This window comes from Diabrotica virgifera, chromosome 1 (genome assembly GCF_917563875.1).
Source record: "Diabrotica virgifera virgifera chromosome 1, PGI_DIABVI_V3a".
Taxonomy (NCBI): Eukaryota; Metazoa; Arthropoda; class Insecta; order Coleoptera; family Chrysomelidae; genus Diabrotica; species Diabrotica virgifera.
The window spans coordinates 16,477,738-16,492,388 of NC_065443.1; the positions used below are offsets into that span (position 1 = coordinate 16,477,738).

At 30.3% G+C, this 14,651-nt stretch overlaps 1 protein-coding gene across 2 annotated transcripts in view; it reads left to right on the plus strand.

Annotated features, from left to right (window-relative positions):
* Window positions 1–4,544: 4,544 nt before the first annotated feature.
* The window catches only part of LOC114334241 (kinesin-associated protein 3), a 44,145-nt gene continuing 34,038 nt past the window's right edge, over window positions 4,545–14,651 (plus strand). Inside the window, exons 1-2 of one of the 2 annotated variants that reach the window (XM_028284278.2) lie at window positions 4,545–4,840; window positions 4,899–5,016. In XM_028284278.2, the coding sequence (XP_028140079.1) occupies window positions 4,704–4,840; window positions 4,899–5,016 (255 nt within the window). In that variant the 5' untranslated portion in view covers window positions 4,545–4,703. The remainder of the gene's footprint in view (window positions 4,841–4,898; window positions 5,017–14,651) is intronic. The other variant, XM_028284279.2, reaches the window with a different exon arrangement.

Sequence of the window (14,651 nt, forward strand, 5' to 3'; positions counted from 1 at the left end):
ATTCTACTAGATTGAGGATAAAATCTACCAAAATTCTACTAAATCATTGCTCATAAAATGACAATTGACAGCCAAAAAAGAAGAAAAAACTGACAGATGGCAACCCAAAAAGAAGAAGAAATGACAGATGACAGCCGAAAAAGAAGAAGAAATGACAGATGACAGGCTATTTTGTTATATGTTAAAAACAACAAAAACCATTTTTATTTAAAATATAATATTTTTGAAGTTATACTTATTTAGGCGCGATTTCATTGAGGGTGAAATTTTATTAATCTGCGCGCATGCGCACACCGACCGTATGGTATTAGTCGTTATACGGGCTCTGATTGGGTGTTGAAATGATCTGTCAATAATTGTTCAATATGGAGGTTATCGGTAAACAAAAATATTGTATATATTAGTTTTTATTGTTGTGAGGACAGAAATAAAATCAAATTTATAATTATAGTGACTTTTTAAATAGTTTTGAAAAGCCGCAGGTACGTAGTTTCAGTTGTATTCCAATAAAAAATTATCTTCATACCTATCTATTTGGAAAATGTAAAAAAAAATAATGTAGTTACCTATTAGTAGGCAATGCTTTAATTTACATAATCTGATTACGAACAAACTTTCTACAAATCTTCATCTAAAGGCCCCGTCTCACCATCAAATAATTGACAGTTAATTTGATCAAACTTGACAGTCAAACTTGACTAGTGACACAAACTATACATACTAACTGTCACTTTGTGTCACTAACTGTCAAGTTTGATCAAATTAACTGTCAATTATTTGATGGTGAGACGGGGCCTTGATATATCGTTTTCTTACTCTATATTTTGTTGTATTTTAAATCGACAAAAATCAAACTAATAATTTGATTAAATTCATATAAATAAACAAAATGTCAAAAAGTTTATGGTGTAAACGTTTAGTTTGTGTATATTCCCACATGACGTATACGCGAAGGTGGTGCAGTGGGAAATCGCTTAGACATTCGTACGGCGCGATAGACGTGAAGTGGGTTCAAGCCCCAAGCAAGTTGTTATTTTTTTTATTTTGTTATAGATTTTATGATTGTAAGTATATTATTACATAATGTTTTTCAGAAAATACGTATTTAATTAAAATTTTTGGCAACAATTATTGTTCAGAAATCATTTGTGGCATTTTTCAATGTGTTTGTGTGTGTTTTATTTTTTTTAATTTTTGGTATTGTTTTAATAAAATTTTTTGGAAAGTAGTAGAGAAACTGTTTAAAGTATATTGATTTCGTTGAAATCATATAATAGAAGTATAACTTCTTACGTGCGTACAAAGTACACACATTTTTTTTATATTTACATAAACAACATTACTGAAACTTCTAAAAAATAATTTTAAAAAATGTTAAATACTTAGTATATAGAAAAATATATCCTCTCCAGGAGAAAGTGGTGAAAACAAGATTGATTTAACTAATAATACCATTGTTTATCTACACACTTGTCTAGTTATATAATGCTAATACCATTGTTTAAGAACTACCCTTTTTTAAACAATGCTAATAGATTTTGTACATTTAATTTTTTTAAAGTCTCTTTCTTGTGCTTAACACAGTTTACTATCCAAAATTTTACTTCAAAATTAAGTTAGTTTATCGTTTCGAATTGTAAACTTAGTTTAATGTAAAATTATAGCTTATTCCCAGTAAAAATAGTGCATTAAATTTCATTTCTAACTCACATATAAACCTCAACTCCCAACTGACAAAATGCTGCAAGCATTGGCAATTTAATCTGATTGCACATATCACAAAAATATCATCTCTAAGAAGAAGTAGGTAAAAATAAGTTGTATTTAACTGAAAGGAAAGTTCTACATATATAAACATGTAAAAGATAAGTTCTAGGCAAACAAATATTAAATAGTAGATATATATTTTGTACAAAGTTCATTTTAACTTAAATTTTCGATTTCCTTTCTAAACCTACAATGGTATGTTTGATGTCTTTTGTAATGTCTTTCTTTAAAGGTAGGTATATCGGAATTAAAATAACATTTGTATATATTTTTTTTCTCCTTATTAACTTTTATTTAAAATCAATTTCTTAAAAGTTTTAAGCAAGGAAGGAGGAAAATCCAATGATGCTTCGTCTTATAGGTTTATTTCACTGTTGTATTAAATCTTGTAGCCACGTTCGCTTGAGTCTTCTGATTATTGGTAGATATGTTTGATCAGTTCGTTGTCTTGATTTCTTGTTCGACTTTCATAGTTGGTTACTGTATTTTATCTCTTACAAAGGGAATATTCAAATCATTGCGAGATTACTGACATACCAGGATGCGTCAGTAATTGATCTAAGGACTTTTGATTGAAATCGCTGTATGGTTGTGATGTGTGTTAATTTAGCGGAATCCCACCAGAGATGGATACCATACATCCTAATTGATTTCAACATGGCTTTGTATAGTAGTAATTTGTTATTTAATGACAATTTGGATGTCCTACCAAGGAGCTAGTACATTTGTCTGAACTTGAGATCCAACTGCCTGCATTTTTCATTTGAAGGTGTTTGTTCCATGTTATCCTTTGGTTGATATGCAATCTAAGGTATTTAAAATGCAATGTAAATTAATTTGAATGCACAAATATCATGCTTGAGACGAGACATTGTGGAAAAGTTTAGTGATTTGTTAAAATTCTGGATTCAAAAGGAGTAGGAGTTCAATTCAACAGATATATAACATAAATGGTATTAACAATATAAACAGGTTAATACAATAAAACAAAGGTTTAAGTATTTATTTTTTAAATTATAATACTTTATGTATTAGAATCTATAAAGTTTTGAACCAAAAATATTACACTTTCATTTGCATGCCCTGCTTTAAAAAGAACACCCCAAAGGCAATTCCTTTACTATTATTTTTTTTGTCCTTTAAAAGAATTTGTTTATTCATAAATTTTTGCTAGTTGTGGAAGTTCTTTTAATGGAATGTGATATAATATACTTTAAATGACACTTAATATCATTTCAAATCAAACAACAATATCATGTATGTATTTATAAATTTATTAACAAACTACAGTTCAAGAAAAATAACATATTATCAACATTAGCCATTTACAGTAAAACCTCCGTTCACCTCCGTTAACCGAAATAATTGGGGGTAGGCTGTTTTGGATAACAAGAATTTCAGTTAAAAATGACATTGTTTTTTGTACTCTTCTTTTATCAAATTACATAGTATTGGAGAGATATAGCTACAAAACATTGTCTAGAAAATAGAAGATTTCTTTAAAAAACATTCTTAACATGTTGATTTTCCTTAATTTTGTTGCTTTTTGTTTAATTTACTTTTTATTGATGAAATTATTGAAACTGAGCCATTTCAGTTAAACGATGTTTTGGTTAACGGAGGTTTTACACTGTATTTACCTTAAATGGCATAATTTTAAAACAAACACACACACTGCACAAAAAGTTGCACTAGATATTATCCTGGTTAAAAATGTATAAATGTACTGCCACAGCTTGTTTGATTAAATAACCGCAGGCTCAGTTGCCAGTATTTCAATGTTTTCTGTAAGCAACTGCAATGTCTGTAAAGCCGATATTATTTGAACAAAAAGGTATCTTGCATTGCATCTCATTTCACACTTTAATATGAAAAATATCTTTAAAATACGAAACCTTCTTTCAATAATAATTAAAGCAATTTATGATTGATTAAAGAGCACTTCAACTGCTGTCTGAAGATTCTGCAATGGTGCCATAGTCATTAGGTAGTTGAGAACTGGATATTCCCTAACAATACATTTTCCATAAATTCTCCATTTTATATACCCATAATATGCAAAAGTATTTAACAACTCCTAAAATAGAGTATTTCTAAATGTACTTCCATATTGTAGGATTAGTATTATGGGTTATGTTGTTCTTTAAATGAGAAAATACTTATTAAATTCAACGTTTTACTCTTTTCCATAATCTTATTTTACTTTTTATCTATATTACAGGTAACAAATAGAATTTTAGCACATTTTAGATGTTATTATTATAATTTTTTACAAAAATAAATATTTAATGTCATTGTCATTTGTCAAAATAAAAAATTCCTTTAATTTCAACCAAAACCTACTAAATTTTCTACCAGACTCTAAAATCTACTAGATTTAAAATTTTTCCACTAAATCACAAGAAATTCTACTACATCCAGTAGAAAATCTACTAAATTGGCAACCCTGGTTATGTGATTTGGTTTCCTTGTCTAAGCTGACAACCATCTGGCACTGACAAGACAAGAGTGACAAGTTAACAACTTCACATCGGTGTTCAAAATGAATTAGGCATTCCAAATCACGTGATATAATATGGCTGCTGGATGGCGAAACTGTCATCCATAGGCGTATCCAATGTTTAAACCACTTCATATTTAATTTGCTATCACAATTTCACAAATTTCGCTACACAATTAACAAAAAAACAAAAACCAAACAGGATATTCTTTACAAATTTGTCAATATTCAAGGTAAACATTAGATACGCCATGACCACCCCCCTTAACTATGTCTATGGCCATGTCAGTTTAGCCATCCACCGGCCACCACTGACAGTTCATTGGAATCCCTAATTAAAAAGAAGAAAAGTCAAGGTGACAGTGTGACAGTGACGTTTGTATCAATAAAACCGTCACTTGACATTTGTCCATTTACAACAAATTTTGAAGTTTGCATGGTAATTGAAATAATTTGTTTTAATATTTTTATTGTGTTTCTGCTGATAACATTTAAAGGCGTATATCATTGTATTGTTTTCATTTGCAAGATCATTTTTGAAATGGAACCAGAGGATGCCAAATTCATGAGAACGTAAGTTAAACACAAAAGCCAAGAATCGAAATTGTTGTAACAAATTTGAATTTTGCAGAGAGCGCAAACCAGGATCAGTAGATGTTCACCCAAATATTGATGCGATTTGTTTAAATTATGATTTAGATATTCAGATTCTTGCGTCTAAAGAACATGTCATTTATGGAGAGAAAAAGGTGAGTGATTAATCATATCAATTTCTAAAAATATAGTATTTTAACGTTATCAATTTCATTTCTTAGTAATATTCTGTTTCATTTATTTTCAACCCTTATGCGTTTCATTAGTTGGACTATGCTTAATTTGAATGAACCGCATTAATATTTAAGTATAATAAATTTATTGATGTTTTAGTTCATTGCAAATGTAATTAAATATTTACATTGTCGCTTACGTATGGCTATTTATGGGTAATTTTATGTTTTTCTCACATATCTGGTCTTTGTTAAAGATGTATAAAGGCGACCTTCAAATAACAATACTTCTGTATGCCATGGCCAAATAATTGAAGGTTGTCACTATTAACCAATTGCTAATATTTAAATTGTGCATACCAAAAATGTGTGAATTTTAAATGAGTTTTGTGGAGATTTATTACATAATATTTAAATACCTTTTTTATTTTGGCATAATTTTTTATTTTTTTGTTTATTGATTATTAATTAATTAAATTTAAATGCAAGTTAAGAGTTTGTTTTGCTGATAAATCAAGCATGTATGGTGTTTTGATAGTAACAGATAGGTATACTTCTTTCAGTGTGTTTTATTTAAATTTATTTTATGCTGACATTTTCCCTAAGTCCATTTCCCTTAGTCCAATGAAAAGTTATATTTAGGGTTGCATTTTTTAGAAGACACAATTTGATTTTTTTATGTGTAAGGGGGTAGTATAAGCTTAAGTTCAAGTTTGTGGGGTGCCACCCTTGTCTCCCTGCCTCCATCGTGGTAATATGGGTGCAAAATGTTTTCATGATATTTCTCGTAACCCGGCAAACCTACAGAAAATTTTATAGGATATTATTTGTAGCCAATTAAATTATCTACAACTTTATTCCTATTACTTTCTATCATAAAATTAAAAATAAATAAGTTATAAACAAAAATAAATAAATATTTTTGAACAAATTTTCTTTTGGTCCTTAGAATTTTTTTCTGGACATTTGACAATAAAATGACGTCAGCGCAACAGAGGGTTTTTCAGTGAATTATTTTAGCTATATTTGTCTAACTTCATTAATTTTTCTAGATTTTAAAGAGCTCTTAAGTTGACTGGGTTCTTGAATACTAGTAAGAATTCTATTATACATATTTTTTTATTCATATTCGACTATTGCTGATGAAACAAAGCATTTGTAATGTTCTGATAGGAACAAATATTTTAATAATGTGTTTCTTTAAATTTTTTTTAGGGTTCCTAGGACATTTTCCCTAGTATGACATTTTTCTAGGCCCTAGGTTATTTTATATTTTGTGGTTTAAGATAATTTTAATCTTAATTCCCTATATTAGTATCTACAATATCCCAACTTCCTTTTTGAGTATAGTATATACCTGGTTCAACCTTTATTTAATTATTACTAATATTTTTAATATTACATTTTTGCTATTACTCAACCCTTTTTATTTATTTATGTATTTATTTAATTATCTATTTATTTATTTACTATTTATTTATTTAAAATAGAACTATATTATTACGTATATAATTAACAGAAAAGGCAAAGAAAAGCTATAAGCGTTGATTGATAAATATAGGGGGAAGATACGAAACCATGTGCATTATTTTGTTCCCTTTAAAATCTGCCTGTATGGTGGCGCGCCTAGCGTAAATTTGTTGAAGCTAGCCAAGAACAAGCACTTATTCTACGTGGTCTGTATTCAAAATTTTAACGCACAGTCGCTATCATATTAATCTGTATTAATACCTGTATTAATTTTTTTTTTCTGCAAAAACGTTGAAAATATAAATTGACTATAGAGTTTTTTTCACTAGTCTTGACCTCACAAGTAAATACTTTTCGAGTTATTTGCGCGTGAATATATTCATGTTTCAAAAAAAGTATATTTCATGAGGAAATGAGGAAGTATTTCGTCAAAAAAATATTCATAGCAAAAATACAGCTTATAAAAAAATGAAAAAAATGTTTTATATATGACATATGAAGTCGTAGACTCAGTAAGAGCAGAGTTGTAGCTAATAAAAAGTAGGTTCTTATTCGTCAAATTCCAAATTGAATATTTCTACGTGAAATAACCAAAAAATTAAGTACTTTTCGGGGAAAACTCATCATAATTTTTTTAAATTGTTTAAAAACAGCTTTATTTTTTTAAGTTTCTAGTATCAGAAGTAAAAGTTGCGCACAAAATAAAGTTGATCCCTTTTTTGTAAACAAAATCTTAAATATCACCTCTTAATTAGCATCCCAGATGAAATTAATCAGACCTATGAATATGACCTTTACACTTTGGGATATTTCGTATCACTGATAATTATAAAGTTATTTTGAAAAAAAGGCATTTTTCTTTCAAAACAAAAAAAATTACTGTAAAACTAAATTTACGATAAAACTTACAGATCATGACAAGGCGAAAACGGCGGGTCCTTTGGGAAAAATATTCCCATGAGATTTTTTTGCATAATCACATCCGTGAGACATCCCAGAATAAGGCTCAAGAAGTCGCCCACGTGAAAAGTGGTTCAATTTTTTTTAACAATTTTTTTTAATCAAATTGCAAAAATCAATATTTTTGGCTCGGACATTTTTTTTGTAGGTTTTTTGGACCATTCTGGATAAAAAAGGTCTCTTATTATTTTTCTCTAAAGTTGATCGTTTTCGAGTTATAAGCAATTTAAAATTGAAAAAAACGAAAAATGGCGATTTTCAAGGCTTAATAACTCGGTTAAGTTATTATTATAAAAGTCAGAAAGTGACTAAATCAAAGTTTAATGCCCTCCCTACAAGATCCTGAAGAAATTTTTGTCATTATTTTATTACTAAGCTGTTATTTTTAAGTAATAATAATGAGCGCCATGCACGAGGTAGGCGGCCGTAAATGTGAGTGCAAGTAAGATGCACAATTGGACTGCCGGAGTGGCATCTCTCTCGCACTCAGCATTTACGGCCGGCAACCACGTTCATGACGCTCAATATTATTACTTAAAAATAACAGCTTAGTAATAAAATAATGACAAAAATTTCTTCAGAATCTTGTAGGGGGGCATTAAACTTTGATTTAGTCACTTTCTGACTTTCATAATAATAAATTTTAACCGAGTAATCCGAGTAACCCTTGAAAATCGTTTTTCATTTTTTTCAATTTTAAATTGCTTATAACTCGAAAACGATCAACTTTAGAGAAAAATTTTTAGAGACCTTTTTTATCCAGAATGGTCCAAAAACTCTACAAAAAAATTGTCCGGGCCAAAAGTATAGATTTTTGCAATTTGATTAAAAAAAATTGTTAAAAAAAATTTGCCCACTTTTCACGTGGGCGACTTCTTGAACCTTATTCTGGGATGTCTCACGAATGTAATTATACAAAAAAATCTCATGGGAATATTTTTCCCAACGTACCCGCCGTTTTCGCCTTGTCCTAAGTAAAGTAACTTGTGAAGCGGTAACGATAATTTGATTTTATTCGTCTTGAGGCGCCAAACGAAAAACACAAACGACTTTTTCCTTTGATACATTTTAAATTGTGTTTTGAGTGATTTATAGCATCTCTTTCGAATTAAAAATTTTACGCAAGTTCCCCTTCAGAGCGTGATTTTCACGATTTTTTAAAACTAGGTTTTACAAAAAAGGACCAACTTTATTTTCAGCGTAACTTGCTTACTTTTAATGCTAGAAACTTTTTTAAAAACAAAAATAAAGCTTTTTAAACACTTTAAAAAAGCTGCAAAGAGTTTTCCCCGAAATGTACTTTATTTTTTTTGTTAGTTCACGTTGAAACATTCGATTTGGAATTTGACGAATAAGAACTTACTTTTAATTAGCTACAACTCTGCTTATACTGAGTATAAAGATTTCATACAAACGCCATTTTTTTAAGTGAAAAAACTCTAGAACAAAACTTGCTTAGAATTAGTCAGTTTATCCACTTGATAGCTACTAGATAGTATTAGACTTATTGCTAGCTACCTAGCCCTATACAAAGTGACTTTAGAAAGTCCACATCTACATTAGAAAACCTAGTGGATATTGAGTCATTCATGGGTTATTTGGATGTGATCATGTATGTTTGGCTTATGGCTATCTTTTATTATATAACCGCGTACCATTTGGGGATTAGATATTATAAGAATTCTATTAAGTTGTTCAATTCAAGGAAATATAAAATTTATTAATAATTTTCTATATAGACGAAACTTATTCGAATAAATAACGTTCTTTTAGACTCAAAAATCCAATTAAACGACATTCCTCAATGGTCTACTCTTAGTGTTGCACTTTTCCTTATTGCAATCAATCACATCGCTAAATCACTTAATCCGCTACTCATTTACAAATTTAAGAATTGTTCGAACACTACTGGCTTAGAATTTTCTCCCACTAAAACGAAAACAGTAATCATCAGTAAAACTCCAAAGAAGCACATTATACTACCGAAAATCTACCTAAAGAATTTGTTCTTCTTCTTTTTCTTTCATATAGGCAGTACTGCCCGTTTTTCTTCAACGGTGCCTTTCATTCTGTCCCTAAATTGTCATTCCATCTTTTCCTTGGGCGTCCTATACTTCTTCTGGCTATTCTTACTATCCTTGATTCAGACATCCGGCTTAAGCGTTGATTCCACTCTTCTTTTCTATTCTTTACCCAGGCATTTATATTGTCTATCCCACATATGCATTTGATTTCCTCACTTATTACCCTGTCCCGTAGTCCTTTTCCAGCAATCCTTCTTAAGATCTTCATTTCGTTGGTCTCCAGATGTCTTTGTGTTTTGCTTGTATCTGGTCTTGTTTCGGCAGTGTAAGTCATAACTGGTCTAATAACTGACTCATGTTATATTCTGGCCTTTGTTTCCACTCTTAGGTGTTTGTTTTTCTACATTGTGTCGTTTAGGCATCCGGCCGGTCTACTGGCTTTAATTATTTGGTCTTTAACCTCTTCTTCGATATTGTTGTTGGCTGATAGATTAATTTATTATTAATCCAAGGTATTTGAAAGTCATTACTTGTTGTATAATTTGATTGTCCAATTTGCATCTTATTGATTCTGTGGATATTACTAAGATTTTTGTTTTTTCAGGCTGATATTTTCATATTCATTTCTTTTATGTTAATGTTGAACTCATGCAGTATTCTTTGTAGGTCGACTTTGCACTCTGCTACTAACACGGTGTCATCAGCGCAACAGAGTTTTTTATCTCTTTATCGCCCATTTTGTACCCTCTTTTTTTCTTCACTTGTTTTATTATTGCATCCAACTTTATTTTAAACAGTATGGAGGTTTTAGTGAATCTCCTTCCCAGATAGCACAAGTACGTTTTATGGACATCCAATGGACGTACATCTGTGTACATTGGAACGTCCAATGGACGTCCCGCTAAGGTACAATGGACATCCGATGGACGTCCAACGAATGTCCAGAGTTCACAAAATTGGACGTCCATAGAACGTCCGCTACAAACGTACATTGTACGTTGTATTGAAGCTTTCAGTGTACACCTTATGTACATTCAATGTACGTCTTATGGACATTTGTAGGGCACTTTTCAGAAAGAAATCTAGTATCTATAATTTTGTGAATACATAGCAAAAAGCCTTTATAGGAAATAGTTCCTTATAATACTAAACTTATACTTAAAAATATTACACAAAAGACCTTTTTATTTCTCTTTACTATAACTTCATTATAATATATACTTTATTATAGGAACTAGGAACTTCATTAATGCACGACTGCACTTGCACGATAAACAGAAAACACAAATAGGTATATCACAGGATGTATTTTCATAAAAACGAGATTCAGATAATGACGCCCTAGGAAGCATGCACATTAAAAGAGGTTTAATCTGTTCTGTTTCTGTTCCAAACTATTTTTAGAGTCAGTACCGTTGTTGTATATTACAAGCGCGTTTGCCATTCTGTGAATTATCATAAATAAACCATCCTTCAGTATTCCACAACAATTAACAGCGATAATCCCCTAAAAGTCCTGCCTAATACTAACTTTCACGACCGATAGCGCGAAGAGCGACAACGTTGTCAAGAAGATTCTCATTTAGTTTGTATTGGGACTTAATATAATAGTCGCGTTTTGTGTAAAATATCCATGGACCACAAATGGATGTCCAATGTACGTTGAAATCCAACGTCCAATGGACGTCCCGTAATGTACGTACATAGTACGTCCAGTTTTGGTCCATGGACGTTTGGACTTTAAATGTACGTTATATGGACGTACATCGGACGTTGTGTGCTATATGGGTTGCTTGATTCCTGTGTTTGCTTCTATGGATTCTGTTATTCATTGACTTTCATTTCTATTTTATTTCTTACATGTATGTTTATGAGAACGATATACGGCAACTGGTAATCAAAGGAAAGATAGAGGGTAAGAGAGGTCTAGGAAAAGATGTCATGGCTGCGTAATATTCGCCGAATGATAATAATGAAATTACTCTTAATAGAATAATGTAGGTAATCCTGACTATCTAATATCTCACCTGACAATACAATCCACGGTGGACGCCTACGCAGAAATACAAGGCACCTTTAAGAAGTAAAGTTAATAATAAATAATTCAATAAGTATACTTAGTCACGATTTTCCCCCTAACTCGGAAAATATCGACCGCATGAAAAAACTTGGAAGAAATTGTAGGAAATCGCAACAACTTAAGTCCTTACCATTTTTTCGAAGAGTTTAAAGTGGCCGAGCGGTTTACTTAGTCAATTTTATATTAAGTAAATACCGTTGCAATATCTCCAAACAAAATATACAATCATCAGAAGAGACTGTAATTAACGAAAATACCTACCTAATTTTTTATCGAGATTATGAGGCAAATAAGATAAATGTACAATATATAAAATCACCCAGTGAGTATTTTTCTCGTTAAATAATTTTTTTATTTGAAATATTCAATGATTTCTTTCAAGAATTCAAATTAAAAGACAAATTACAACTACAATTATTGTTAATTTAAAAACGAGTTTAGAAAGTAATAGGTGCTAACTTCAATAATTATTTTAAAGATTGTCTGATTGTCATGATCATGCCACTATTATCGTTGAATAGTTGAATGATAACTCAAATATAAATGAATGAAAAGAAATAAATACGTTCTATTATAATCCAGTCGGCCGACCCCAAATTCCGATAACCAAAGCTACCTGAATACGTCTCATCGTTGTCTCAGGTAAATTCAATCTCGTACCTAGAAAGCTGCTAACGCCATCTATTTCTAAAACCACTGGTGTCGTACATAAACGCTCGTTTAGTTTCGTATCTTCTCCCCTATATTTATTAATCAATGCTATAAGTATATGGCAATGTAACAGTAAGAGTGGGATACCCAATAAAAAGCATCGAAAATAGCATAATGTCACTTTTCCATAAAATAGTTCAGTACGGGTAACAAATAATGCAATTTTTAAGCAAATGAAATTGATTGAAAATATGGAACGATAATGGAAGCTATATATTAACATAAAACATAAGTATGAAACTACACCAAATCAAAATGAAAATCCAAAGAAAAATATAACAAAGTTATGCAGTGTCACTTTGCTATAAAATTATTCACTGTGATATGAACTGCAAAATCTTTAAAATCATACAATCTAGAACAAAAAATAAAAGAACAGAGTAAGAAACAAAAGAAAAAAAAACAGTGACAATAGAAAAGATTTTTTTACATGTTTTAATTTACAATCTGCTTCATCAAAGCTACAAGTAAATAATTTGAGTGTTTAGGGGGGTGTATAGTTAATTCTGCGTTTTTTCGCATAATTTTAAAACGTTTTCCCTTGAAAGTGATGGAGTTAAGTTAAATGTGTAAGAGGCTATCTTAAATAACAACACTTGAAGATTATTCAGTTAAATTTTTATTGAAAAATGAAGTGGTGGCATCATTTTTAAGCAGACGATCCAAAAAAAAGATGATTTGTGGTGTACACTATATCTTCGGACAGAATCATCCGAAATATACAAACCAAAAAGATTATTTTAGTTTCAGAGTTTCTTGAGGTAGTGACGTCGAGTTTTTATGATTACAGTAGACGCCCTCTTAACCGACCATGACGGGACCTGCCCATAGGTCGGATAATCAAAAAGTCGGTTAAACCGAAAATCTTTAAAACCACCCTCAGAAAGACATTACATATTTAACTCTATTAAAAATATATATATTTTATGATCTATAAACAAAAAAGTAGTATGTACATATAGTCCGTCCGCTATAACTTTTCCCATAGGTCACGATTCATTTTCAAACAAATTAAGTCAAAACATAAAGTGAAACGAACGTCGATGTGCATATACATATGTAATTAACAATATCACTCACAAGACAAATTATGCAACTTTTATGACCTCTAATCTAAAAATAGTATCATTCAAAAAGGAGTAGGGTCGGTCGGTTAAGCCGACGGTCGGTTAAAGGGAGGTCGGTTAAAGGGAGGTCGGTTAAGAGGGCGTCTACTGTATATCGATTTTTAAATTCATGGTATAACTTTAAAGTAAAAAATCGAAAAAAAAATAAGCAAAAACTCAACGTCACTACCTAGTAAAATATCTAAAAAAGAAGTGTGCAAAATTTCAGAAAGATCAGTGTATTACTTTTTGAGTTATGATGTACACCGCCTTAAAGAAACATGTTTTTCAGAAAACGCGTTTAAAAAAAATGTAACTTTGTCAATAATACTAAGAAAATTTTTGTATATATTGTTTGTAATACAAATAATAATATTGTTTGTAATACAAACAATATATACAAAAATTTCTTATTTTTGTATAATTTAATTACTATATATTTTATTGTTTTTTGTATTAACCCTCATATTATATTTTTTACATTAGGTCACATATTTAATTTAATAAGTCTGTTGGTCATAGTTTTTTCAATCGTCTCGCAAATCCAAGAGCAGTGTTTAGCAATCTTGCTTCATTAGTTGGATGACTTCTTAGTCCATCAAGGTAGTTCATTGTGATTTTTCGAATTTCATCCTCTACTAAAGGTGTAGCTGAATCCTTGTGTAGGGCTCATATTGAATAGGGTCACATTGAATACCATTCTCAATATTTTTGTTTGGACTTTTTGTATTAGGTACCTACCTTGATATTTAATGGCTTTGAGAAACCTCAGAGTTGGTTACCATAGGTCTAAATTGGTTTTATCTAAGAAGAAAAGACAATGAAAAAAAAAAAGGAAAATAAAAAATAAAAAAAATGATAATAAAAAAAAGTAAATAAATAAATTTAAAAAAATGTTCTGAAGCTATTTTATTGTGGCATTTTTACAATTTTAACTATTTATAATGGGAAATAAGCCACAATATTATTAAAAAATGATTTTTATTAACGTTTAGACGCCCAAATCGGGTGCCGTTGTCAAAATACAAAATACTACTAACATAAACAAAAATGTTGTTGCTTAGTAAAAAAATTCTTCTAATAATTTATTTAATTTGACTCATTTATATCGGCAATTCAGATACATATGATACATTTTAAATAGCCCAGTAAATGAACGGGAAATTCGGCGATACCGTGTAATTTTCAGGGGCAACTCCGAATTGCATGAAAATTTGGATTTAGGTTCTACTTACCCTCCACTTCAAAGTTGAAATTGTGCCGTTG